Raw genomic sequence first — 27508 nt, 5'->3', positions numbered from 1 at the left:
CCTGGTGATGTTTCTCTATTAGTGTTGTCCAGTTTTGTGTGGTTTTAGTAACTGTTTGTTTGTTTTTGAGTCATTTTGTGGAGGTTTTCTGCTTCTTTGTGATTTTGTTAGTCATTGTTTTGTTGCTTTTCCTGTAACTGTGTTGGCAGGTGAAAAGGTGGTGAAATGACACCTACGAGTTCCCTGTGACTGTTGCGGCATGCGGCCTATTGTTTAGTCTGTCATCCAAGTACTCGCCCACGTGTCGCTTGTCACCGTATACTCAACATACCTGTGCTTTCATTTCCCAGCTTGGAAAAAACCAAATATCAGAGAGCAACAGACGAAGAAAGGGCGAGGATTATGGGAAATGGAGATCGTTGGCTGGCTCGATGCTCCGATGAAACCATTTTTATTTCAATGGCACGCGTCTCAGAAAGCACTGAGACGCGTGAAAACACTGCACACAGTGCAGTTGTGCCGCAGGTGCAATAAACCCAGCCGTAGAGCTGAGTGGGCACCAGTGCAGGACCGATGTGCTTTCTGAATTTGCTGGGAGCCGAGGAAGGCTTTGACACATCGCTCCGACGATGGAGGAAGCACTGAAGCAGAAGTGTGATTACTGAGTCTGTTGGGCGAGTACGTCACTGGTTACCTTACTGAAGGATAAAGCCTTGGACTGTGTTTCATCATTAATATGATCACGTCGGGGTTTTATTCCCGAACCTGGCCGCAGTGCTTCTGAGTGACACCGGGCGGTTTTAGTGAGAACGTCTTTGCCGAGACAAGTTTAACCAAACCGACGCATCGGGCATGTGACGGGACAGGATTTATGGTTTGTGCGTATTCTGCAGTTCACACATTTTGACAGACAGAAAGCAACAACTGATAAACAGAACTGATAAGTCAATTTAAGTGTTGGCAGGAAAGACTGAAAACTCTCTGATAACCGGCCAAAAAAGGCTTAACTGTGTCCAAGTCCGGAGGGAGAAGCTGAATTACTTCTGATAAACCATCAGAGCGCTGCACTGCTGGTAATAGCATCTAAATGCGCCACAAACAAACACACTTAAAGCTGCTTTGGGGCCACTAGGGGCAGCAGGACCCTCTGTGAAGCTCCACGTGTTATCGATTTATCTTTGATAAGCTTTTTACCCACTTGCTCAGATGCTCAGATGCACTCCTTCAGGTCTGTCTGCTGTTCTAATATGTTCCGAGGAAAACCCCACACCCTCACACGTCTGATTACTGTACTTTCCCTGCAATCGCTTCAGCTGACAGTTGAAACTCGGCTCTCTTTCATTTTGAACGCGACTGATTCGGTCACTTTTCCTGTGAGTGCACCGTCAGGTCTTCTAAGAATATTGCTGCCCGTGTCTCTCTGGTGAGCCTTTCACTTCTCCTTCACGACTTGAACTCGGATGTTAAAAGCTCAACAAACAGGAGAAAAAAATCTGTCTGAAAGTCAGAACTCGCCCAGAGGACGAGTTTAAACTCAAAGATCACCTGTGGCCCCGCGGCTTCTCCTCAGTAACGTATCAGCACCATCTTCACTCCTCACATCCTCTAATCATCAAGCTCAAAATCAAGTTAGAGTTTTCACTCAGGGGAGATGCACAGAGCCAGGTGAGGTCAGGTGAGGTCATGACGGGGCGTCTGCAGTGGCAGCGTTTTTTTTTTTAAGTTCTGTTTCGACTTTCAGACACTTTTCTTTGAGTTTTGTGTCATTTTGGAAAATAAACAGTGAAAAAAAGATTAAATATCTAAAGTTAAAAATCTAAATATTACATGAAATTCAAATCTGATTACAGTTACATTACAGGGTGTCATAAAATGTATGTAATACTTCTCACACAGTCTCAGCATGCACTCTAAAGACACCTGAATCTGCAGACTCTTGCCTGCAGAAAGTCCAGCCACTGTGAGCGCTCTTGCTGTGCACATATATGTGGAAACTGCTCCATCTAGTGTTCATTAATGGACCGACGTGTTTATTCGGTTTGAAGATCAGAGCAGCTGTTTCCCTCAAAGCTCTGAAGCAGCTGTCACAGTTAGTTTGGATCGGTGTGTAGGGCCGGACCGACTCCTTCCTGCAGACTCAGCCTCACAGTCTTTCTCTCCGTCACACTTTACAGACTTGCTTCTATTTGATTTCATGACACAAAAATGACACCAACATTATCAGCCTCTCTAAGCACATCTGAGCAGCAGCTGTTACTCGTCACCATTTGTACTCATTGTCTTCAGGGTCCTGGTTAGGACAGAAGTCTTTGTCTGGAGGTGGTTTCCCAGATTATGTTTTTGTGACAGCCAAACAAAAGCCTACGAGATAACTGTTTCTTCTTGCTGTACATATCAGTGCTTTGTATGCAACCCCCCTTCAGGAAATACTTGTAAACGGCTTACTCAAACAGAGTTCGGGGGGGTCTGTGCGGATGTGGGAGGGGAGGTGTGGGTCAAGCCGTCACATATCTTTGAAATAATCCTCAATCGTTCAAACTAAATTTGCTCTTTATCTCCTGCAGCAGTTATCTCTCAGAGCACAGACGTACGGTGGATGTGTTTATGGACCTCCCACTGATCAGAGTGTGGTTCTTGGCGAGCGGTGATTGGCTGGTCTGTATGTCAGCAGTGGGCGCGAGCGTACACCTCGGTCAGAGCCGAGCGCAGAGATAAAGTCATCGAGCTTGAACTGCAGCAACTGAAAGTCTGGGTTTACGCAGCGACACCGGCAGCAGGATGGGCTCCAGCAGCTCCAGCAGGAACAAAATCCCCAACGCCCAGGAGCTCATGGACCAAACCGGATGTGAGTGTTTCCTCCTTTGAAGCATCTGAAGCAAGTTTGAGGAAAACTAGAGAGGAGAGAACAGACGAGCCTGGGATAAAGTTTACAGCAGTGAAAAGTCTTTAATATCTCAGGTTTTTACAACATGTATGTACAAGCACACATCGACAGGCAGCTGGGAGGCATTAAACACAGCTGACCGAGGGAGGTTTCCAGCTGTGATCATCCTGAAATTACAAGCACAGAATCTTATAGATTCAGATTTTATTCATAACTGAACATAAAAACATAACAAATGTTGAAACTGTGAACATGAACCATGGTGATAAAAATATGAGCTCCTTGTGAACATGATGCAGCGACACCTCTGTAAAAGTAGGACAGGTCCATGTTTGCTCTCTAACATCAGTCTGTGATGGTCTGATGGAGGATTCCAGCTGCTCAGCAGTCCTGGCTCTGCTTCGTCTTCTTGCTGCTTTCACGAAGCTCCAGATGTTGTCAGCTGGTCAGAGGTCTGGACTGCAGGCTCCTCTGCTCCTCTGAAGCCGTGAGGCTGTTATAGAAGCAGTCTGCAGTTCAGCGTCGTCCAGCTCAAAGACAAAGACCTTCCTGAGAAACATCTGCATGGAGCAGATGTTGCTCTAACAACACTTTACACCTTTCAGCGCTTATGGAGCCTTTCCAGATGTGCCAGCTGTCAGTTCCATGGACACTGACGCCCACGTACCTGAGTCCTGTCGCTGTCCTCGTCCATCCCTTTGTGTACCATCTTCTGAGCAGGATAATGCACCATGTCATAAATTCAAATCATCTCAAACTTGAACATCACGCTGAAGTACCAGCGAGGTGTACCCCTAACAACGAGCTGAATGTGAACATTTTTCTTCTTTTAACCGTAAATTTAAGAAGACAATCGTTTCAGAGGCTCTAAAGGTGCTGATGGTAAAATCTGCAGCTTCATTAAAAGCTCAGCGGGGTTACGATTCACCTGCCCAGTTTAAGCTCTCTCCAAAGGGCTGAATTCAGACCAATATTTACTGTAATGTTAAATGTGTGAGCATGTGTACCATACACCTCATACATATATTACACACTTAGATGTCTCTACACAGTCTGTTTGTTTGAACCACAAAATCAGTCATTAAATGTCAGAGTTTGGCTTAATGTCAATGCTGGGTGTGTGCGTGTACTCGTATTTCTCCCATCGTGGGGTCTTGATTTCTTTATTGGGAAAACCCCAAAACAGTTATTGTCAATAGGAAATGTGTGTGTGTGTGTGTGTGTGTGTGTGTGTGTGCGTGTGTGCGTGTGTGTGTGTGCGTGTGTGTGTGTGTGTGTGTGGACTCAACATCACTTTCAGCTTTCATGTGAGACTGTAACGGCGACGGTGTGAGTTGTTGCTGTTTCCCGTGTGTGAACTCATCGTCGGCTGTTTGTGTGCGTTTCTGTGGCAACACCCTGAGCTGTCCTCGCTGATAAGGACGCTGTGGGCAGATAAACACGACTGTGCTCGATGGCTGATTAAGCCCAGATGAAACATTAGTTTTTCATAATAAGAAATATAATTATATATAATTATTATTTCTTTTACTTTGGGGCCATAAGCTATTTGTTTTTGATCCTTTCTTTTTGGTTTCCTTTATTTGAATTTCTTCTCCTTTAATTTCGATGTCACAGGATTTCTGCTCAAACCTGTTCGACCCATTTGAGCGATTACATAATATATTTAATATATGCACACCCTGGATACTGCAAACAAACCTCTGGTGTATTTGAGGTATCTACATACAAGTTACTGTTGAAGACAGTCATACTTCTTCCCTCAGCAAGTATTTGCAAAGACTGACTGAGCTGTTAATGTTTACTCTGAGCAAAGAACAAATCTTGTCTGTTTCAGTCTCGTCTGCTCATCTCCTCCGTCTGCGCGACAGGTTTGAGAGTCTGGACAGAAACAACAGAGGATACCTCAGGTCTGTGGACGCACTGCTCACAATCATCATCCAGCTTAATAACAATAAATATGTTTTTATAGGATTTGTTTGTTTCCCCAAAAAGCCTGAAGATGAGTTTATTTAGTTTATTTAGTTTTATCCGTCTGCGTCAGAAATATGAACACTGCTGCAGCAGCGCTCCCCCCAATCTCACAGTCACGGGAAAACATGAAGAAACAGTCATTCAAGATACTTCAAACACTTAACTTGAAACAACACAAAACAAAACAACTTTGCAAAGTTCCCAAAGATGTTTCTAGACAACCTGTCGAAACACTGTGTGACCTGGTCAAAGACCAGACTTAAGCTTCATCAGCTCACTCTGAGAAACAGGAAGCTGGAGGACTAGACTCTGATCCAAACCAGTTCAACACCTGCATCTTCAGGATCTCTTTCCCTGATGTGTCCAAACATCAGCGGTCACACAAAGTGTCAACAGGATGAATTCAGGTTTCCTGGAGTCACTGTTGTGACTGTGTCAGGTAACTCTTTAATGTCTGCTGGCTCCAAAGCCCGAACGCCAACCCGTTTGGGATGAAGACAGAGAGTTATACTTTCATTTCATTTTGGCTGTTTGTTTAGCTTCAGGTTTTTCCAGAGCAGTTTTTTTCCTTTCAGTTTAGATTTCATTGTTTCAAAATGTTTACTTTTAGTTTTTAGTGTTATTAATGTTAGTTTTAGTCTTTTTAAGTAATAATGTAATGAGGGCATACGTGAGAGGCATGATTTAGGAAAATCGGTCCAGAAAATATAAAACTATACAACCTTTGGAAAGCAGCGACTCACAGTCCTGAGGACATTCAGCGTCCGTCAAAGTCTCATCAGACAAACAGTGATAACATTTAATCAAAGTCTAAAACTTCTTCTCTATCTGTAGTTTAGTTTCTAAGTTCATGAAATCCTTTCAGGTAGTTTGTTTACGTCTAGTTTAAAATGTTTTTTCACATCTAGTTTTGATCTTTAGTTAAGTTTGAGTTGACTATAATAACCCTGCTTTAATATGACCGCTCTTAAACATCATGCAGGCTGAAAGTGAAATGTTTGCAGAAAAACAAACAGGTCGTGTTTCTTTATAAAAATCTAAAGATTTAAAACAAAGCCTGTGAGACTCTGAGGGACGTCAGTGTCCCAGAGCCTCTGACTGTCTGTCTCCTTCTGTGTCGCAGCCGTGACGACTTTGAAGCGCTCGGAGGTTTGGCCATGAACCCCATCGGAGGCAGAATCATAGAAGCCTTTTTCTCCTCGGGGTACGACAGCCTGCTGTTATCAGAGGAATCACTTGTTTCTGCAATGACAGAGCAAGGACTGTCACATCAACTCGTTTGAGTTGCAGAGGTCTAGACTCTACTGCAGTACTGATTGACAGGCACTGGTCAGGTGACACTGTGAAGGCTAAACAGGAAGTATTTCTCTCCAGACAGGATACCGTGGACTTTTCCTCCTTTGTCCGGATTCTGGCTCATTTCCGTCCAACTGACAGAAACCGAAACAAAGAAGGAACACAGCAAGAGCTCCCCAGCAGCAGGACCAGGAAGCTCAAATGTGAGTCCAGGTCACTTTGTTCTGTCTTTTATTTTATCTTTGCATCCAATGAAGAAAATAATGTAGAAGCTGCTCAGTTGCCTTTCAGCTGTACGATCTGGACCGAGATGGGAAGATTTCCAGAGAGGAGCTTCTTCAGGTCTGTGTCCACTTATTTGAGAGTTTTCATTTCTTCTCCTCATCGCTGACAAGTTCATAGTTCCTTCCCATGCACAGAGACTCTCCTGTGCAGTCTGTCTTTGGTGTGTGGGGCTGTCAGTCAGGTCTTCATTGTTTGCACAAATTACACACCTGCAACCAGGACGCAGGAGCTCATACTCACATTTGGCTAAGATCAGGGGGTTTTGCATGGCTGCAGAATGGAGGGAAGTGAGAGAAGAATTTTTACTTAGCTGAAAGAAAACATTACCGAGCCCCTCCTACAGTATAAAGCTAGCCCATTGGGGTGGTTATTATTTTAGAAAAGAAGAAGCAGCAGGTACTTTGGCTGTTTCCCACAGCAGATGGAGCCACGTGTGGATTTGGGACTTGCACTAGAGGAAAACACTTGCTTGGCCCTGCTCCTGTGCTTGAGCTGGTTTTCTTTTGTATGTGAGGTGAATGCGTTAACCATTACACCATGGTTTAAATACAAATGGAAAAATTTGAGGTGTTTTTGTGCTCAGTGAACATTTTTGCCCTCAAAGAAATCCTCTGTGGCGTTAAGCTAGTTTTAGTTTTCTAGAATCAGAAAAATAATCGTGTGTCATCTGCATAGAAAAGTCCACCGCTCGCATGTTCTTTAGTTCTGCAGAAAAACGGGTCTCGGAGAGGATTTCGATCAGCATCGTTGGTACATTATTAATACTTGTGTCCTGCGTCCTTCAGGTTCTGCGGGCGATGCTGGGGCTGCAGGTGACGGAGGAGCAGCTGCAGAGCATAGCTGAGCGAGCCATTCAGGAGGCCGACCTCGACAAAGATGATGCCATCTCCTTTGACGAGTTCAAAAAGGTGAGACTCTTACCGGCTTCATGCTGCATCTGATCAAAAATCTGGGCTCCAATTCACACAAATACAATAATAAATGTATAAAATATACTGTGTGTGGTGGTTCAAACACCTCTCAAAGCTCACACATGATTTAGGACCAGCATTTATTTCTGTCTGAGAAACAGAAGAAGAAGAAGAAGAAGAAGAAGAAGTAGGGACTTTCTTCCAATCAAATTTATTTAAAAAATTATTGTTGTGTTCATTTGTTTTTCAGTCACTGGAGAAAATGGACATTGATACCAAGATGAGCGTCAGCTTCCTGAAATAAAGACACAACCTGCTAAGAATTGACATCAGCACAAAGATCCCAGCAGGAAACATCTGCAGGTTGAGATCAGCTCTCAAACCAAACTGGAGATCTGGTGGATAGACTGATGTTACTCCTGTGCACGCACCTGAACACACCTGCGACATGTTAACAGTCTTAAAAAGGGAAATAATAAAGTTTTATTCAAACCTTTTAATGGATCGTTTTATTTAACGTTTAATTAATGTCTGTTCATCAGTGATGTCATGAATCTAAAGGCTGAATTTGTCAGTAGGTTTCTAGCTTTGTGTGCATTAATAAACATCTTTATTCTCTCAGTTTCATTTCACCACACGTGTTTCTTTCTCTGCAACGTCACGTTTAGAAACTGCACACAGATCTGTCAGCATGATTAGTTAGATGCTAACCTTTCCCCTCTTTAATATCCTAAAAAAGGTAAACTGAAGTAAACTATAGAAAATTAATACTGTGAAATTAATTCAAACATACAGGTAAATGTGATTAATAAAAGTCAAATGTAAATGAACCACAAAGTGTTTTCAATTGAAACAGCAAAACCTAATAAATAAATCGATCTGTTGTAAAGTTCTGAGAGCGATTCCCTGTGGCGCCCTCTCTTGGACACACTTGGTACTGCTTGGCCACGCAGCTTCAGGAGACCTTTTATTTGCAGTGTGATTCTGAGGCGATTGCATGTTTCAGAAAACAGCACGAGCCTAACAAAGGACGGTGGAGGTCGGTCGGTTCAGACGTAAGCCTTGGAGCCGCTGGCGTCTGAGGCCGGAGCTGCTCTGTAGATGCTCCGACCTTGGCCGGTGGTGGAGTAGTAAGAAAACTGCCTGCAGGGGAGCAGATGGACGTTAGAGGGCGGAGCAACAGCGATGTACATGAAACAGATTCGCTGACCAACTTTTTAAACTATATGCATACTTTATATAATCAGATTTGTGGTCGTCAGCTCGTCTGTTACCTGAAGTGCTCTCACCTGCACAAAAGCTTCACTAATATGCAAAACTGTCAGTTACTCAACACTCTTTGCAGCGTTTCATTTTCTTTCTTTTTCATTCTTCTTTATGATAACGTCTGTACAAGGAATCCTGCAGTTCCTCTAACGTCCACCGGAGGCTTCAGCAGGGAGTCCCATAGACTCCCGTGTTAAAATGACCAACTTTACTTTAGAAATGAGCATCTTTACAGCCTGATACAAACTTAGAAGTCGTTACTGAGCATTAAATAAGGAGACGATGATGGGTGTGTATGTTTACCGAGCAGGTGGGCTGGAGGGAGTAGTCTTACTGGAGCAGCAAAGCATAGATCCTCCCAGTATGGCCAGACCAGCGGCTGCAAAGCCCAGATACAGACCAGTACCCAGCTCGAACCTGCAGCACAAACTCTAAAGATTCAGCAGCAGGAACACACACACACACACACACACACACACACACACACACACACACACACACACACACACACACACACACACACACACACACACTGCTGCTCACCGGACTCCTCCGTAGAGCGGGTCGTAGAAGTCGTTGATGACTCTGGCAGCGTACCAGGACACGGCGATCAGAGTGAAGAGACCTGAAGAAAAACACAGAAGCTCAGGATTCAGTTTCCAGCTGCTCGAGCTCCGGTGTCTCCACAGATCCCAGAACTTTGCAAAAGCCTCGTTTTAATCTGAATATTTTTTAGATGTTTGTTTTCAGTTAAATGAGGAATAAAGATGATTCCATCCTGAATACTGATGTGCACATGCAGCGATATCTGTTCTCTAAATATCACCGTCATCATTTACATGTTCTGTCTACGTCGACATTTCCTGTACGACAGCCATAATTTGAAACAAGTGAAACTGCAGCTTCCAGTTTGTGCAGGTTTAACTGCAGGAAGGAGAAACAAAACGAAAACGCTGCTTTTTTACAGGTTTGGGGTTTGTTTCTGCTCCAGTCCCGAAGCCTCGTACCCGACAGGATGAAGAGGATCCCTCCGCTCAGGACGATCTTGGCTTTGACCTGCTCGGGCGTTCTGCCGAGTTTGGTGCATTTGAGTCCCAGCACGGAGACGATGATGGAGGTCAGACCGAAGAGCAGGGACAGGATCATCAGAGCCCTGCAGGTCTGCAGGTGAGCTGCAAAGCATCATTACAGGTAAATGAACATCTTCCTCGTCGCACAGCTTTACAGTTTTTGCAGATGTCTTTTCCCTTTTTATAAACCCAGTTTATCTTGTGGGAACAAGCCATCATCTAGTTCCCACAACATTAAGCAACATTGTCCTCATGGGACTCATTACAGGGCCTGTTTGCATAAGTTCATGAACAAGCTTTTACTTTGTTTGGGCAGCAAAAGATAAGAACTCGCTATAAATAAGATATCTGACCTCTCTCATTTCTGTCTCAGCTCTCAGGCAGAAACAGAAATGAGTTTTTTTCCAAAACGAATGCTCTCATAAATGAATGAAAAATAATTGTCCTTGCTGTGGACCTTTTCCTGCGCTCTGACTGAGCCGTCATCATAGCTCCATAATAGCTGCTGATGATTACGAAGCAGCCGTTCTCACCCGACAGTCCCAGCACCGTCTTGAACTTGCTGCACTGGATGGACCCCATCGAGGTGGCAGCACAGCTCATCCACAGGCCCTCGAACTGCCACTGGCTGGTGGTAACCGACTCCGACTGACTCCTCATCTTCCACACCTGGTTGGAGGTACAGCTGGACTGCAGACACCAGGACACCACGCCCAGAAACAGACCCACAATCTGCAGGCCCACCGCCATTCTGCTCAGCGTCTCCGCACACACCTGGAACACCTGGAACACCTGGAAACAGATGATTTTGAAGAAGGAGGAGGCACGAGCTGTGGAGTTTGTGGATTTTGGTTTACTTGGTACTCTCACACACGATCTCTAACATGAACAAAAAGGATGACGCCTTCGTGTGACATCTGACACCTCCATGAAGTATCAGTGACTGAAATTAAGCTGAAATTAAGCTCACCAATCAACGTAGTATTAAATGTTGTGTTTAATATTATTTTTTACTTCTTCAAGAACTCAGATAATATTCTGAGCTGATACTAAAGATATATGTGTATTTTTTCTATTTTCGTTAACAGAACATAACACAGGAAAACAGCACTCGGATCAGCGACGTGGACCAAAGTCCAAAGAGCAGCTTTGATTTCTGTGTTTACAGAGTTTACTCTGAGCTGCCTGCAGCACAGAGAGTAAATCACCGCTGATGGACGTGGTGCACGAGCTCACTGTGGGAAGATCCGAACCAGTTTGTAAAACACAAACTCAAATGCAGGCGGTCGACTCAAAGTCAACTACGATTTCCCGTCTCGGTGTGACTCCAAACACGTGTAACAGGATTTCATCAGTGATTATAATAAAAGTATCAGTGTTGGGACACTGTGTGATTTACACTCGCTGGCCACTTTATTATGTACACCCTGCTGGTACGGGTCGGACACATTTTTCCTTCAGAACTGTTCTCGCTCTTCGTGTCTCAGATTCAACGAGGTGCTGGAAACATTCCTCGGGGATTTTACATCCACGATGTGAATCTCCCATTTCCCACACCCCAAAGGTGCTCTGCTGGATTGGGATGTGGTGACTGTAGAGGCCATTTGAGCTAAAGAAACTAATTTCAGGGAGATGAACAAAGAGGACGTATCCGTCCCAGCAGAGTGTGCATCCACACTATCGTGTTTTCATTTGAAAATAGGAACTATCTGCCGCAGAGGAGACGTGGAGCTCAGTTTCACCCGTACAGACCTGTCGAAACGCACACGTCACCTGAGCCAGTTGTTAAAGGCTAAAGTGCAGCTAAAGGTTTGACGGCTGGAGTCTGATGGATCGGTTCTTACCGTCGGCACAGGTTTGGAGGTTGCAGAAAGGCCTTCTCCAGGGTTTGTGTCTCTGCAGGCGTCGCTCAGGTTGTGTCTGCGATGTGAAGCGCGGCGGTTTGAAGCGGGTCTGATCTTCTGAGGTCTGCTGCTGTTCAGGGTCGATGAACTCTGGGAAAGGCCAAACCGTCTCTAAACACACATCAGTATCGACATTCAGGAATCCCAGAGTTTCACCTCCCACCGTTTGTGATGAGCTGGTTTCAGCCGTCAAAGATAAAGCCCTGCTTCCATGCAGGGGTGGGACAAAATATACCAAAAGAAGGAAACCTGTGGTTTAAAAGTCCTTCACAGCCTTTTTGATAAACTGAAAACAGCAGGTTTCCTATCCTGCTGCAGCAGCTCTTCTCTCTGTAAGGCTTTGACATACAAGAGGACCAACAACAGGTGATCTTTTATCTGGGAAGTCCGTCCTTGTTTTAGTAAGACGACTGCAAACGAGCTGCAGTGATTTTAACGGCAAATGTTCCCTCAGGAACCAGAGGGTTCGCACACCTCGCACCTCCTTCGTCAAGTGTTTGGTTTGAAAAGCTCCAGATGTTTTCAGCTGCTGACAGATGTGGAGTTTAATACTCCGATTCTCTGGATGTGGGAATATGTTGTTTGTATGAAATAAGAACCTCTGTGTTGCTCTAAATCCCTCACAGATCATTCAGCATCGCCGAGGTCTCACAGATGTGCACACTCATGTCTGATCTCAGTTGTGAATCAGTTAAAAGGTTTGAACGAGTGCATTTTATTAAAGAGACATTAAAAAAGTGCGAGTCTCTGAGCGAGGGTCGGCCTTTTCTTTAGTTTGAGGTGTGCAGTGTTCATATCTGTCTCGTTCATCGATTTCAAAAACCAAAATAATGTGTCACAAGCTCTGGTGTGCTGCGCTTCAGCTGCTCTCCTCTCTGCGTGCTGTTGGTTTGTAACAAAGAATGAGTGTGAAGCTCTGCCTTCATTATCAGACCGCTGCTACACGACTGTGGGAACAGGTCCCTACAGCTGAACAAAGACTGCATCAAGACAACGGCTATAAAGGAGCTGTTAGTATTTTGTTTACTTGTTGATGTTGTTACGAAGCCTGTTGGTGCTGTATTGTTTTTGGTCCCTTTGTTTTAAACTTTGAAGAAATCTCAGAAAATCAGGTTTTGATCAGTTTATTTTTCCACAACACAAATATCATCGAGTCTATTTTAAGAAAACCCACGAGCATCATAAGGCTTTATTAAAGCTGTGAGCCAATCGCAGCAGGCGTATGATGCTCTGATCTGTTGGTGGACTTCAGCCTGTTTGGCAAACACGGTGTTTGTTCAGTCGTCCGGTTCGTTCTGCAGCAGCAGCCAGACTCTAGTTTCAGACACGGCGTCCTGATGGGGTTTGAAGTTTCACCTGAGGTAGGTGGAGCTCTTTAAGAATCCCTCAGTTGTCTTTTTAAGTCTTTTACAGATTTTTGAGGCAAAAAGTCCCTCTGACTGGTTCTGTCTGGTTCTGTTTGTCACACGATCAGCCGACAGGTCGTTGCTGTAAACCTTTGTGCCGCGTTTGTCTTTGTCTCTGATCAAACTGTAAACAAAAGCAGGCGAGGAGACAACAATGGAATCGTTCACGTTTTATAAATACAAGTACGAGTCTTTACTTCGACTCCGGCCTGTGCCCGGGCTCCGTGATTCTCTCTGTACATTTTATACAGCTTTACATGTTACGTTAGCATTTTATTTCCTTCATTCTCTGCGTTTCAGCGTCCTAAATGGCGCCTCCTCGGTCCCCTCCGCCGCCGCCGCCTTCTCCTCCTCCCGGTCCCCTTCGAGTTCTGAAGTCGTGCCAAAGTTTGACGAAAGGTTCTCGGTTCTTCCAGATCAACTCGTGGCCGAACAGAACGTACCAGCTGAGGAGAGAAGAACAAGTCTGATTAAAAACACGTCACTGCAACGTCGTCACAAAACAGAATAAATCAGTTTTCCAAATATCTCAACGTCCAAAACACGTCAGCGAGGAGGCCCTGGTCCCGCTGCACCTCCTCGGCGGGCTCCCTTTCTACAGCTCGTGTCTACAGTCTCGCTCTTTTCTTCACTCAGGAACACAAACAGGAAATCGACAGCTTTGCCTTCACACTTTCACCTCTACTTATTAACCATCTGATCCAGAGAGGTCAAACATAAGTCCCAGGGACCAGAATCGGCCCGGAAAAGACTGCAGTCAGGCCCACCGGATGGCTCTGGAAAATGTCAAGGAAGCCATAAATTTTGTACTTTTAACTGTATTTTCACATTTTACAGCTGTTCCTATGGATACAGACGTCGCCCACGGCCACTCACACTAAACCAACGTGATTAAGTAATTAAGTTCAACAATTAAGTGACAGAAAAGCTGTTTTTTTTCCCACCATCTAATATAGAAAATTACTGTAAGAAGGTAAAAAAAAAAACTTCTCCGTGAATTAACAAAGAAAATTAAAAATTAACCTTTATAAATAAAAAATCGACTAACTTGCTAACTTACATTCCAAACATGGCTCCTCCTAAATGAGCAGCATGGTCGAAAAACCTCCATCCAAGCACCAGGCCTGCGGTATCCATGGCAACGATGGCCTTGAGAGCCTGCAGACAGACACGGAAACAGAGCGCGAGTTCAGTCAGGTCAAAGCCAGCAGCAGGAGCTGAAGCTCAGGTGGGTTGCAAAGCAGCTTGCAGATGTGCAGCAGCTGCAGGTGGGCTGATGCAAAAGATGAAAAAGAGATCTCTGTCCAGGTAGACTGGGCGAGGAGAGGGGTGGGCGGGGTCTTACGTTGCCAGCGGTGAAGGTGAACATGGGGAGGAAGATGATGGCCAGTTTGGCTTCAGGTATTTTGGTACAAACAGCAGCGAGGACGGTCATGATGGCGCCAGACTGAAAACAGAAACAGGAACTTCAGGCTGTTTATTTATTGAGAACATTTACAGACGTCCACCAAAGAAAATCACTCAAAAGAATCACATCAGTGTGTTCGCACTGACCTCCTAAAATCTACACGTCCTCTAAAATAAAACCATAAAACAGACGTGACTCTGAGCGAGGTACAGTTTGACCTGTGAAGCAGTCACTCACCGCTCCGAGAGACGGGCCGAACCTCCCCGTGGCCATCTTGCACACATAACTGACAAACGTAGAAACAACACCTGAAAACGGAAGAAATAAAATCAACGTCACACTCATAAACAAACACCGATAATCTCAGAGATTACACCACAGTGAAAAGCACCTGCCGACAGGTACACGGCCATGAACTGCTCTCGGCCCAGCATGGAGACGGCGCTGGTGGAGAAGCTCCAGAGGACGTACATGTTGGCCGCCATGTGGAAGAACGAGAAGTGACTGAAGGCGGAGAGAATCATGGGAGAGCACAGAGTCCCTGCGGGGCAACAACAAACAACCACAGTTACAGAGGCTCAATCGGAGACCCTGAACGAATCGTGGCGGCGGTGGCGAGACTCACTGGAGGCCGGATTGGCGGTGAAGTATCTGATCATGAAGCGCTGCAGAGACGGCACTCTCCAGCAGCAGAACACGATGGCGTTAGCAGCAATGATCCCTGGGAAAAAAGGAATTCAATCCAGCAACCCCCATGTGAAAGTTCAGCGCTTTGCTCGTAAGCACTGACTCACCTGTTACCGTCCTCTGGCCCTCGCTCAGGCTGTTCCACCATTGGTTGATCTGAAACACAGACAGCCAATTAAGACTCAGATCAAAGTGTGGGTGGAGCCCGGTTACAGGTGATGACGTCGAACCCTCACCTCTTTGCGGATGTCTCCTCGTTTCTGAGGCCGCACCTTCTCCAGCCAATCGGCTCGCAGCTCGTCAAAGTAGCTCTGCACTCGAGACTTGAGGGACTCGTACTGCCAGATGGCCGCCGAGCCGAAGGAGCAGCCTGTAAACTGACATGGAGTCAACACCTGTCCGTGACATCATCAGCGGCGTCACCGCCACCGAAACAACATCACCTACCCCGATGGTAAAGACGAGCGGCCTGACGAGCCGGCCGAAGGCGCGTGGGGGACTGGGTGGAGCTTGATGGTCCCAGTGAGGAGCGGGGGTCCGGCGCTGTGCCGCGGCTTCAGAGGATTCGCTGTGGGCGGGGCCTAACTCCTCTTCCACCTTCTTGGACTCGGGTTTCCTTGCAGCTTTCCTGAAGCCGCATCTCTGCTGGAAGCTTTGAGGCCACCTGGTGGACAGACGAGGAATCACAACTGTGAGAAAAAAGTTCTCTTTAATGAAGCGCCAGCATCCTCCTGCCACGACCACAGACAGGAAGCACAACAACAATAAATGTTGCTTCCTGTCAAAAGGCAAAAATAATTAAATGAAAAAATCATTAATAAATAACCAAAGGAACAAAGTTGTATCGAAGAATCTACATTTATTACTGACGCTCCACACACAGGAAAGGTGATGGTAATTTCTGGAGATTTGATTGGTCAGTAGGTGGTGAGCAGGTTGTGTTCACAGCACAAGTTACCATGGTGAACTCCAAGGACCCGACTCAATTCATCTTCCTGTGATTAGATAAAACCTTCCCGCTGAGAGTGGGTGCGCTTTCTTTTTATCATGACTGTAAATGCACTAGTGTGTCAGAGTATAAACATCCTGCCAACCTTTTAATTATTTAAGGATTAGCTGCTGTCTCCTTTTACCAGCAGGCCTCAGACTGAGCAACAATCCCAAAAACATTTTACCACAAACGTCTGGTTTTATGTCACTGAATCCATTTAGTAACTTCTGGTCACTGGAAGGGTCCGAGTGGACTGCTTGTGGATTATAAATAAAGCCACCTAAAGCAGCACAGGTCAGCTGGCCACAGGAGATTAACCCCTGGGTTTTAGGGCACCGACGGAAGCAGCGTCCCTCTGCACTGAGCCGGAGGGAGGACCTGAAAGAGCTTCGGAAGAACTGCATGTAATGGGCATGTATGTAAGGGGGCACACTGGGGTGTTTAAATAGGACAAACAGCTTTACATCACCGGATAATTAGATAAACACACAAACACACTCAGGCAGCTCCCCGCTTGTTAGCAGCGGCTAACGTTAACCTGCTAACAGCCCGTTGATTCTAAACTGTCCTTGAAGCTAACGGAGCTAACTCCGGCAGCAAGGATCTGTCTGTTTGTAACCCGGGACGGGCTGCTCGCCCCCGCCTGTGGGGACTGACCTGCCACCCCTCACGGAGCTCCGTAAGCCTTCATCTCCGGTCAGTCTGAGCAGGACGGAGCAGCTCCTCCACGCCATATTGGAACCCGGTGACCCCGACAGGTCGGCCGAAGGGCCGCCTAGCAGTTGTTCATTTCCGGGTCACCAAGGAACTCCGGCACCGTCAGCGACGCCCGCAGGACAGAGGCGGATACTGCACACAATTGAATCATCAAAACAAAATCCTCAACACGAAGCACAACATCCGCCTGTGACCTTCAAAGTAAAACGCTGCCAAAGTCAATACAACGAAATTTGATATTTATTTTCAGAGTGAAACACAAAAAAATGCAAATGAGTGTCAGAGGAATAATGAAAAAGTGTTCTGGTACTGATTTTTAAGAACAAGGTATGAAGATGAAGGTATGAGAAAGAGTGGTTGAGAAGAAGAGAAATGGCGATGACTGAGGAGCAGTGTACTTTAAGAGTGTTGATGGAGAAGTATAGAGAAGGTCAGAAGGTGATGAACTGTGGATCTTTGTGGTCTTTGTGGATCTACAGAAAGTATGTGATGAGAGTATGGAGCAGGTGGATGAGACTGTAGAAGAGAAGAAGAATGAAAGTAAATAGAAGCAATGAGCAGGAGAAAGGTGGAAAGGTGAAGAGAAGTATTGAAGATAGATACCCGGGAGTCAACCACCCAAAGGAAGGGTCAGTGCACAGGAGAGGTGGTAGGAGGTTGCAGGCAGGGTGGAGTGAAAGGAGACAAGTGTCTGATATGACCGATACTTATGGCAGAAAAATAGCACCAAGAGTGAAAGAGAAGGTTTAAAAGATGATAGTGAGACCTGCTGTGATGCATGGTTTGGAGATGGATGTTGAAGGTGGAGCTGCCAGAAGGAAAACAGAAAAACCTCTGAGGTGATCCATGAATACAGTGGAAGACATGGGGTTGGTGTGACAGAGGAGGGTGCTGGGATAGGTGGGTGGGTGAGATGGAAGCAGATGGTGAACGCTGATAATAATATAATATAATATAATATAATATAATATAATATAATATAATTAGGGGCCATTTATTTTGAAAGCGCTGAGTGGCGGAAGCGGGGCAGGTTTCCGGTGCTTGTGTTCACTGTGGAGTGGCTCGCCTTGGTTCGGTTCGGTTCGGTCCGCGACAGAGGAGCAGCTGCAGCGTGGGCAGTGCAGAACCAGCGTGTGACCGCGGAGGAACCATGGCGGCCCCTGCTCTCTCCGGCCGGGCTGGCTCGTCGGGCAGCCTCGGGAACAGCCCCACCATGGCCGCCGGGAGGCTGCCGCACGGCGGCGGGCCCGAGCTGGACTTCAGGTCGGCGGCCCGCATGGAGGACCTGAACCGGCTCATCCAGGAGTTCAGCAAGCACGACCAGCGGGAGTACGACGACCAGCGGGCTCTGGAGATCCACACGGCCAAGGACTTCATCTTCTCCATGCTGGGTGAGGACACGCACGCACCCACGCGCACACACACACGCACACACCAGGCTGCGGTAAACATCCTCGGACTCCACCTGATTATTTCAGCTGGTGTGAGCGCGGAGCTGCAGGGGTGATCCAGATGTGCTGCAGAGGCTCAGGTGATGCACATCTGCTCCACCTGGACCGCATTAGGGATCGCGTGCATCCTCTTGGCCTCTCTTCTTCTCGTTTCTTGGTTTAAAACGAACATAAAAGTGTAGCTGAGCTTCTCCAGGTGCTGCACAAATACGGAAATACTAAACACAGACGACACTAACACCACCCTCAGTGCAAGGTGAAGCCCACTACAATCTCAGCCTCATCCACAGCCACACCTTCAAATATATTAAAAAAAAACAAATCTTCACTAATATTAAACTTCCAGCTGTGAGGACTCCGACCAGCAGGTGTTTTTTCCGCACATAGCGCATCAGTGAGGAACAAATGTGCTCAAATATATTTAAAATTGTCAGATTAAATTCTGCCAAATTAGTTGTCCGAATTTCTTTTACAGCGAGAAATAAATCATCCGTTTTTTCCCCAAACATCACCCCGTGGGGCAAATGAAAAGATTCCAGTTCCTCTGACGTCCAGCAGAGGCAGCAGTGAGTCAGTCCCCATAGACTCCCATGTTAAAACTGTACAGCAGAAATAAACATGATTGCAGCCTGATACACAAACTGTTTGTCTCTGTGGATAATGTCCTCCTTCGTAACACCTGTACAGTAGAAGAATGTTTTTAGGGTTCACCTGGTTAAACTGTAATAAGGCTTAAAGTTTGTATGATTAGGGGCGTGGCCTCTTTGACTGATGGGTGGATGATGACACAGGTGGCTGTAGCTGCTACCTGACTCCTCAGCTTCACCTGAACTGGACCTCTGGACTGTGTTTGTGCTGTTGGAGCCTTTTGGAGCATTTTCAATGATGTCACGTGACCAATAACATGGCTTCTGTGAGGTTACTGTAGTAACAGCTCATCCACGAAGGCGGAGCTCCGGTCCTGCTAGGGGAAATTCTTGGATTTTAGCATGTAGGATTTCTGCGGCACAACCAGGAAACTGATTTGTTGTGTGCACATGTGTGGAAATTATTTTATATTATTCCCAATATTGGTGCAGGATTTGGAAAAATGAACTGTGTGAGGGGACGACGCATCTGTTGACCTTTGTGTTGAGCCCTCTCTTTGATTGGTTGGTGATTTCAGTGCATGTGTACAAACCTGGCGCGCCGCGCTGAGCTGATGTCAGATGATTTGCGTCAGCGTCCTCAGTCTCATTTTTCTGGCCTTCGTGCTTTGATTATCCTGCAGTTTGCTGTGTGTTTGCAGGTGGCTGAATAATTTAGTTGTGTTGCTTTGTGGTGCAGACGCACAACACTCCTTGTGTATGTGTGTTTGGTTCACATCACTCGTGCTAAATCTGACTCTCTTAGAGGAGCTCCTCAGCTTCTGCCGTGCTGAATATTGTCTCGATGGCCTGTATGAGGTCACTGCGGTCAGGTGCAGGGAGGAGCTGTGATTGGCTCATGCAGGTGCGTGCTCAGTGCTCATTTAAGGAGCTCTTGATTCTGATGGTGGAGCGTGCACTTTCTGTATCGCCCGATGATGTTCGTTAGAACATGGGCACGAAAATCCAGATTAAAATCCAATGAACCGCTCCGCACAGTGTTTGTTTTTGTTTATTTATTCAAGAGTTTGTTTACAAACAGTTGACAGAGTTTGAAAATAAAGAAAATTATTTCCATTAGATATTTCTGTATACTCTGTTTGTATTAACATTTACTTTTTTTATTAAATGATGATCTAATGTTTGACTTTGTTTCTCTGTAACATTTGAAGCGTTTGATCAGAAATAACATTTTAGTTTATTACGTTGACCTTTGAATTTATTTGAATTGCTCTACAGCACATTTGTTGTGTTTAGCATTTTGAAGATATGCCAAGATATAAATGTTAAATATGTCTTCACATTTCACTTAGGAGAAAAAATGAACCTCACACAGCTTTAATATCTGACATAAATCAGGAATTACAAGGTTATAATTAAAATTTTGAAGGCGGTGGGGCCCTAACCTTTCAAAATAAAAGGCCACAAATCTGCTGAGAGGACTCAGTTCATCATAACTGAACCTGAGAGGAAGTGCGGAGGATGGAGTGCAGGAATGTGAGTTTGATAATGATGCTGGAGCGCCTCCAAGATCTGGATGTAAAAAGACTCTCTCTCACACACACACACACACACACACACACACACACACACACACACACACACACACACACACACACACACACACCAAACACAGAGACAAACACAAAGACAGAATCACACACACAAACTGCAGAAATGTCCATCTGACAGAGCCGCACACTCACTTTAGTGTTCATTTTCTCAGATGTACTGACAGTCTGCCAGCTCGCACACGGCGCCTCCTCACAGAAATAACAAGCGTTCCAAAATGTCCCGACAGGAAGCGGCGCTCCATCCTGTCTTCACAGCTCGCTCACTGTTTGCAGCTCACAGACAGACCAAAAGAAAAGCGAGGAGGCGGTTTTATGCTCCAGATTTAATCAATCCAATCAATAAAAAAGGAAAATCAGTCAGGAATTATAAAGTGAGTGTGAGACATTCATTCAAAGACAGTGTGTATTTGCAGGATCGTCTCTGTACCGAGGTAACGAGCAGCCCCCGAGCTGAGTTCATCTGATTTATTTGAAACTGTTTCTGAGAGACGGACTGCGTGCGTCCAAACAACCGCAGCGCAGGAATGCAGCCGACAGCCAGGAAGTGTGTGCGCCTCTTCTTTAAACTCAGCAGAGCGGAAAACTCGTCCAGGCCGGCCCGGCCCGGCCGATGGGGCTGAACGCAGTGACCCGTCGGGGCTCACGCGGTCCGCTTCCAAACACGGCGAGCTTCAAAAATAGACCTGACATGAAAGGAACTGGAAAACAGGCGGCCAAACTGGACCCGATCCAGACTGAGCTGGACACAAACGAAGCAGACTTCGTTAAAACGTCAGCCTCGTCTGTGACAGCAAAAACCAGACTGGACGAATCAGCAGAGCCGCCGGTCAACGTTAAAGAATTAAATTACAGCAGGGAGAAGCTTTTAAATCGATGTTAGTCGAACTTTATCCAGATACGAATGTGTTGTTTTGAAAGGTTCCCTGAAAAAGTCTTGACAGGAGCAGCAATGACTCTGTTATCACAGAATCTCGTCAGGAAATCGCACTGTGAACAAAGGATATCACCTGGACAATCATGAAGGAAAAACTTGGTTTTATTTTTCAGCTTCCGATAATGAGTTGCTTCTGACGTCCATCTATCTTGTAAGCAGACGTGCCCGGACCTGCCCTCCTCGGCCACGACCTGCAGCTCATCTGGAGGAACGTTGAGTCGTTCCGCCAATCAGTCAAGAGATTGGATCTCTGCAGTGCATCCTGGGTGGCTGTAAGACGAGTATCTCGAGGTCTAAATCCTGACCCCCGGTTACACTTGTGTGCACGATGTTATACCTCGGCTCCATAGGTTAGGAACGTGGTGGTGCTCGTTTTTACACATAATCTTTATCTGATCCTTTTTGTCGTCCTCTGTTTCAGGAATGGTCCAGAAGTTGGACCAGAAGCTCCCGGTGGCCAACGAGTACCTCCTCCTGTCAGGAGGCGTTCGGGAGGGCGTGGTGGACATGGACCTGGACGAGCTGAGCGTCTACGCCCGCGGCACAGACTACGACATGGACTTCACCCTGCTGGTCCCTGCGCTCAAACTCCACGACCGCAACCAGCCGGTGACCCTGGACATGAGACACTCGGCGCTGGGCCACTCCTGGCTCAGCCTCCGCCTCTTCGACGAAGGAACCATCAACAAGTGGAAGGACTGCTGCACCATCGTCGACCACATCAACGGCACCACCAACTACTTCTTCTCCCCAACACTGGTGGCTGACTGGTTCTACCAGTCCATCTCCCTGGTGCTGCTGGAGGTGCAGAAGAAGCCGCAGAGAGGAATGCCAAGGGTGGAGAAGGTGGAGCGGAACGGCACCATCATCTCCGTCATCCTGGGCGTCGGGAGCAGCCGGATGCTGTACGACATCGTCCCCGTGGTGTCGTTTAAAGGGTGGCCGGCTGTCGCCCAGAGCTGGCTGATGGAGAATCACTTCTGGGATGGGAAGATCACCGAGGAGGAGGTGATCAGCGGCTTCTACCTCGTCCCCGCCTGCTCCCACAAAGGCCGCAAGGAGAACGAGTGGCGCCTGTCGTTCGCCCGCAGCGAGGTGCAGCTGAAGAAGTGCATCTCGTCCAGCCTGATGCAGGCGTACCAGGCCTGCAAAGCCATCATCATCAAGCTCTTGTCCCGCCCCAAAGCCATCAGCCCCTACCACCTCCGCAGCATCATGCTGTGGGCCTGCGACCGCCTCCCCGCCAACTACCTGGCGCAAGACGACTTCTCCGCCCACTTCCTCCTGGGCCTGATCGACGACCTGCAGCACTGCCTCGTCAACAAGATGTGCCCCAACTATTTCATCCCTCAGTGCAACATGCTGGAGCACCTGTCGGACGAGACGGCCATGCTGCACGCCCGCAAACTCTCCTCCGTGCGCTCCGACCCAGCCGAGCACCTGCGCACCACCATCGAGCACGCCAAGGCCGCCAACAGGCTGACGGTGGAACTGCAGTGGCGGGGCAGCACCAACAACCTGCCATCGCCGCAGTCCGACGCCGGCGGAGAGAACCAGCCCGACGACCGGCTGGCCAAGAAGCTTCAGCAGCTCGTCACGGAGAATCCGGGCAAATCCATCTCAGTCTTCATCAACCCGGACGACGTCACGCGGCCGCACTTCCGCATCGATGACAAGTTCTTCTGAGACTGACCTCCTCCTCCTCCCTCTCAGCCTTTCTCCTCCTCGCCTTGTCCCCACCTCCTCTGAAACTTTGTTTTTTTAATTTTTTTATGTTTCTCTGCCACAGAGTGAAGTGAGGTGATCGTCTAGTCGTGTCTGCCACAATTTTTTATTTTTTATTTTTCTATTCCCGTCCCCACCTCCTCCTCTTTCACTGTGTGCCCTGTGGTTTTTACCTGCTGAATGCCTTTTACAGACAGCTGCACAGCAGCAGGTTGTTTTACAAATGAAGGAAGAGATGGAAGTCCACCTTCGGCCGGCTCTGCTGCTCCAGTGTTCGTAGTTTGTAGTTCAATATAATTATCAGGGATCCTGGAAATGAGACGAGTCCACCAACTCCTGAAATCGTGACGTGTGTCTCACGCCGGACTCGCTGTCGTTTAAATTTGGCGCTAAAGCTCTGACGGCAGAAACGATGTGAAAGCGAGGAGCCCGGCTAAAATCAGCTGCTTTGATACGAATGTGGGAATTTCAGTGCTGGCGTGGCCAAAGCCTCAGTTTTTATTTCATTTTTACTTTTCTGTGATATAGTGAAGAACAATCAAAGCATAAATAAATAAATCCTATTTCTGCAAAGACTCAGCATTTCCACTGTTCACCCGTGCTCTTCAGGCCTTCTGCAGTTCTCATGTTGGACACCAGCCGAATTCTGATCGATGGAGATCTGATCCTGAGCTTTTCAGTTTGTGGACTTCAGCTGTACCACCTGCTCCTTAAAGACCAGACAAACTAAAACTCCTCAAAGACGCATTTCTCCCAACAATTTAGGAAGAATTCGGTGACAATCTGTTTGTTTTCCAGCACGATGAAGCTCCAAGTTACACGCCTCAGGTGATTACTAAGGCTCAGAGATCATCACATTCATATTTGGATCCGTGCATGGATCATTGATGAGGCAGGACTGCATTTGTCCAGCAGAGAACTGCAGGAGTCATGGAGGTCGGTCTAAATGCTGATCAGTGCAGAAAAACTGAAGCGAGCACGAAACAAACGTTTGGCTCGTCAGCTGCTCTTCACCTCCACGCGCTCGTTCCTCGCGATGACACGAGTACGAGGTTTTCATAATTATGAGCAAGTTGCTCAAAATATCTAATGACTCGTTTTCCAAACCAAACTGCAAGTTTTCGCAGCAGCTCGGCGTCGAGCATTTCAGAGCTCGCTGATCGGACGGCGGACGCTTTCAGGAGCTGCGGACAGCCTGAAGTCTCACATCGAGGAGCAAAAGCAGCAGAGCTCGGACGAAGGTGGATTTTGTCCCTCTGAGGAATGTCTTAGTCCCACCGCGGGACGACGATGATGGTACTAACGTCTTAGAAACTAACTGTAAATAGAAACAAAGTGACTGAACTCTGACGTGTGTGGGCAGAAGGAGGAACAGACTGACGATGGTTTGTCGACTACTTTTCGTCTGATTTTGCACAGAATGTAAAAAAAACAAACACCGCCGTGTTTCCTCTCGATGGCGGACGCCGTGTCCTCCTCACTGTCGAATGACGGTATATCATATCAGTTGATGGTGACACTTTACCGACGCGTGGTCGCAGTGCACGCTGTAGATGTTCTCATTAACCGGCAGAGCTGCAGTGATTGTGATTGGTCCAAAGACGCAGCTTCCCCTGATGGAGTCGGCTGAGCTGCCGGTTGGTGTTGCATCTCGTTCGCGCTCGCAGGCTCACGTTCTGACAGACGCCCTGGATCCCGTGTAGTTTGCGATGTTTTCCCAGTTTTCCTCATTTCAGTTTGTTTTGATGAGCTTGAGCGTAGTCCAGAATCCTTCCAGACATTCCAGGGTCCAGATCCAGACGGATGGCGTAGCTCGTGGTCCTGATGGGGGCGTGGTGGGTTTTGGGCCTGTGCGTGTGAGCGAGGCGTAACAGTTTGGGACGTGAAGCTCGCAGCAGCGTTTCTGTTTACTGCTCAGGTTAATCTGCTGCACGGCGACCGCAGTCAGTAACGTGTCACTTCCGGCTCGATATCACCGGCCTCGCTCGCCACTTCCTCTTTCTCCATCTTGTTTGTTTTGATCACTATTTAATAAGCTTCACTGTAACTTAGTTTATTATTTCTAACCTGACCGATGTTTACTCCGCAGCTGCTTCTTAGTGTTTGGATGTCGAGGGTTCGACTCCCCTTCAGCGCCGCCAGCTCGCCACGTGATCGTCAGCCTTTCAGATCGCTCACAAAACATTGGGACCAAATCCCGATTGGGACTTTTTACACTCCAACTGTAGGTGGAGGTTTGGTGTGATGGAGCTCCAGGCTGGTTTCTGGCACAGTTACTGTGCAGTAAGCGAACGCTGTTTGGCTCCAGAAACCACCGATTATGTGGCGAGCCTCAGTTTGGAGCTCAGGCAGCTTGGCTGTGGGATGTGTCTAATGAGATGGTGCTGTGATGTCATTACCACCACCTCTACAAGGGTGGTTTTTTTGAGGGGCACAAATCATCACAGATTTAGCCACATGACCATCAGACACTGTGGCGTCGTGTTTATATACAAGGAAAAGAAAAATGTGCTTCATCTCAGCTTCAGCCTCAGTGAAACCTAAATATTGATTACCGAGTCAGAGCCTGTGCTCAGCTCTGATTGGACAGCTGAAGCGCGACTGCAGCTACTGCAGTCAGCACTAATGCGAGCAGCTCACTACAGCTTAAAAACACTAAAGCAGATATTTTTGATCTCCTGACGTAAACGAGCATCGGCGACATCTGCCGCCTTCAGGATGCGACTGCGCGCCGGCGTGTTTGAGCCGCAGCTGGTTGTGCCGAAGGTGAGTCGTCCCAGGTTTGTTTGTTTTTTTTGTCAAAGTCTGAAACATTTCCAGGAAAATGCAAAAAACCAGAAAAAGAATCTGCAGACGTCTGCAGACAATGTGATCTCCATATCCTCATCCTCAAGTGCAATTAGTGAACACAGAACAAGTACACACTTATACAAACGCACATATACGTCATGTAGCATTAAGACACTGAAGTTAAAGCTGAACGGTACACTGCTCTGCCGACCCCACAGACCCGCACTGACACTCCCACTCAGAGGTTTTTCACACCATCAAAGTGCCGCACCACGCTCTCCTGCTCGGTGGAAATGTAATCAGTGTGTTCTTCTGAGCTCCGTGACTTTTGACCTTACTGCTTTCTCTATTTGTTGAGAACCTTTTGACTGTGAGTTTTTATTTTTCTGTACCTCGCTGCTCTGCTTTGTTATGACGATGGATTTCTTTATGCAACGTAGACGTGGGTGGGTGTATCCCTTCAGATGGCAGCTCCTCCCCATCCGTGAAGGTTCTTCGCTGGATTTCACTATAAAGTCTTTTAAGCTGAATTTCTCTCTACGTCCTCAGTGAGTCTTTCTCAAATTTACATCTAAAGTTCTCAATAAAATTAAACCTTAGTTTACATTTCATGAAAGGAAAAACAGTTAATGAAGTTCTGCATCAACTTCAGTTCTTAATAAGTTAACTGGCATCTCGGTGTCATCAGCGAAGTAAATTAAACTGCAGAATATGAGCATCAAACCCTGGAAAGTCTCACCTCCACAGAGTAAATCAGGCTGTCATCTGCACAGCGATCGATTCTGTTGAAGAGTGGCTGAGAAGAAAAACACTCCAGAAGTGAATCTGGGGCGGCGCCACTCAGATTACGATTGTCTGCAGTTTTAGGGAACAACAAGAAAATTCAAGATTTGGTCAACAAGGCCTCACGATTGAACCCTGGATTGTGCCACTTCAGTTGACTCATTAGCTCATGTGATTTGTTTTACAAAATTTGCATTGCACAGATTTATTTATCTTAATTATACTACAGTTAGAGACCAGAATAAAGACGGGAGGCCTCAGGATCAAACATCGAACCTGCTATTGGATTTGTGGTTGACATTTAAGTTAAACAGGGAGCTGTTTATTTATTAGTAAAGTTTGTTGGACCATAGAAGAAGAAGAAGGAAATGTCTTTATCATCTGCGTAGTTCTCAGATATGAGAGCCCAGAACTAATTCTTAGGCTACGTCCACACGTACCCGGGTATTTTTGAAAACGCAGATTTTTCTATGCGTTTGCACCTTTCGTCCACACGTAAACGGCGTTTTCGGTCACTGAAAACGGAGATTTTTAAAAACTCCGGCCAGGGTGGAGATTTTCGAAAACCCAGTTTTTGCGTTTACGCGTGGACGAGAAAAACGGAGAAAACGCAGCGTCAAAGGTGTGCGCCTTTTTTGACGTCACACTGTGCGCCACATTATTGTTTCGGTGAAATGAATTTCTACAATGCTGTTACTGTTACTCTCTGCAGTGTTTAAATGCTTACATATACACACAGTTACTGTCCCTCCACACAGACGACTCGGTTCTGCTTCTATGCCCCAGCTTTGTTTACTATTTCCCACCGAGGCTTCTAGACTTCTGATTGGCCAACATTTCTGCACGGTTAGGAATATATCGCCATCTGCTGCTTTGGCATGTTCCT

General features: G+C 46.7%; 4 protein-coding genes across 6 annotated transcripts; 2 read left to right on the top strand and 2 right to left on the bottom strand.

The window, feature by feature from the left end:
* The first annotated feature begins 2454 nt into the window (after positions 1-2454).
* On the top strand, positions 2455-7911 carry chp2 (calcineurin-like EF-hand protein 2). The gene is made up of 7 exons (XM_040039672.1): positions 2455-2785; positions 4662-4734; positions 5922-6002; positions 6173-6297; positions 6375-6436; positions 7165-7287; positions 7541-7911. The coding sequence occupies exons 1-7, from the start codon at positions 2719-2721 to the stop codon at positions 7592-7594; spliced, it is 585 nt and encodes a 194-aa protein (XP_039895606.1). The 5' UTR covers positions 2455-2718; the 3' UTR covers positions 7595-7911.
* Positions 7486-11697, bottom strand: LOC120738440 (claudin-1-like). 3 transcript variants are annotated; one of them, XM_040039670.1, is made up of 6 exons: positions 11471-11697; positions 10160-10409; positions 9564-9728; positions 9100-9181; positions 8860-8973; positions 7486-8433 (listed from the first exon to the last, which is right to left on the bottom strand). In XM_040039670.1, the coding sequence occupies exons 2-6, from the start codon at positions 10374-10376 to the stop codon at positions 8340-8342; spliced, it is 672 nt and encodes a 223-aa protein (XP_039895604.1). In that variant the 5' UTR covers positions 10377-10409; positions 11471-11697; the 3' UTR covers positions 7486-8339. The 3 variants fall into 3 exon arrangements, with proteins under 3 accessions (XP_039895604.1, XP_039895603.1, XP_039895602.1); XM_040039669.1 differs by having other exon boundaries at positions 10160-10424; positions 11468-11696; XM_040039668.1 differs by having other exon boundaries at positions 10160-10418; positions 11471-11691.
* A 941-nt stretch (positions 11698-12638) lies between these two features.
* Positions 12639-16852, bottom strand: LOC120738439 (presenilins-associated rhomboid-like protein, mitochondrial). The gene is made up of 10 exons (XM_040039667.1): positions 16680-16852; positions 15479-15695; positions 15268-15408; positions 15139-15187; positions 14970-15065; positions 14736-14885; positions 14582-14652; positions 14282-14383; positions 13997-14094; positions 12639-13382 (listed from the first exon to the last, which is right to left on the bottom strand). Exons 1-10 carry the CDS (start codon positions 16754-16756, stop codon positions 13241-13243), a joined length of 1143 nt encoding a protein of 380 aa, XP_039895601.1. The 5' UTR covers positions 16757-16852; the 3' UTR covers positions 12639-13240.
* Positions 16853-17752: 900 nt separating this feature from the next.
* LOC120738438 (protein MB21D2) lies at positions 17753-26369 on the top strand. Its single transcript, XM_040039666.1, has 2 exons — positions 17753-18130; positions 21746-26369. Exons 1-2 carry the CDS (start codon positions 17890-17892, stop codon positions 23008-23010), a joined length of 1506 nt encoding a protein of 501 aa, XP_039895600.1. The 5' UTR covers positions 17753-17889; the 3' UTR covers positions 23011-26369.
* Positions 26370-27508: the final 1139 nt, after the last annotated feature.

The sequence above is a fragment of the Simochromis diagramma genome, unplaced genomic scaffold (assembly GCF_900408965.1).
Source record: "Simochromis diagramma unplaced genomic scaffold, fSimDia1.1 OVJJ01000031.1, whole genome shotgun sequence".
Lineage (NCBI taxonomy): Eukaryota > Metazoa > Chordata > Actinopteri > Cichliformes > Cichlidae > Simochromis > Simochromis diagramma.
This window is presented reverse-complemented; position numbering and strand designations above follow the sequence as displayed.

Bases quoted from the DNA above. Each gene is read 5' to 3' on its own strand.
- chp2 (XM_040039672.1), top strand. From the start codon at position 2,719: ATGGGCTCCAGCAGCTCCAGCAGGAACAAAATCCCCAACGCCCAGGAG. The intron at 2,786-4,661 runs GTGAGTGTTTCC...TGTCTGTTTCAG, and splicing joins GCTCATGGACCAAACCGGAT to TCTCGTCTGCTCATCTCCTC. The intron at 6,298-6,374 runs GTGAGTCCAGGT...GAAGCTGCTCAG, and splicing joins CAGGACCAGGAAGCTCAAAT to TTGCCTTTCAGCTGTACGAT.
- LOC120738440 (XM_040039670.1), bottom strand. From the start codon at position 10,376: ATGGCGGTGGGCCTGCAGATTGTGGGTCTGTTTCTGGGCGTGGTGTCC. The intron at 9,182-9,563 runs GTACGAGGCTTC...GTTTTTCTTCAG, and splicing joins GATCCTCTTCATCCTGTCGG to GTCTCTTCACTCTGATCGCC. The intron at 8,974-9,099 runs GTGAGCAGCAGT...TTTGTGCTGCAG, and splicing joins CCGCTCTACGGAGGAGTCCG to GTTCGAGCTGGGTACTGGTC.
- LOC120738439 (XM_040039667.1), bottom strand. From the start codon at position 16,756: ATGGCGTGGAGGAGCTGCTCCGTCCTGCTCAGACTGACCGGAGATGAA. The intron at 15,188-15,267 runs GTGAGGGTTCGA...TCTGTGTTTCAG, and splicing joins GAGGAGACATCCGCAAAGAG to ATCAACCAATGGTGGAACAG. The intron at 15,066-15,138 runs GTGAGTCAGTGC...CTTTTTTCCCAG, and splicing joins GGGCCAGAGGACGGTAACAG to GGATCATTGCTGCTAACGCC.
- LOC120738438 (XM_040039666.1), top strand. From the start codon at position 17,890: ATGGCGGCCCCTGCTCTCTCCGGCCGGGCTGGCTCGTCGGGCAGCCTC. The intron at 18,131-21,745 runs GTGAGGACACGC...CCTCTGTTTCAG, and splicing joins CTTCATCTTCTCCATGCTGG to GAATGGTCCAGAAGTTGGAC.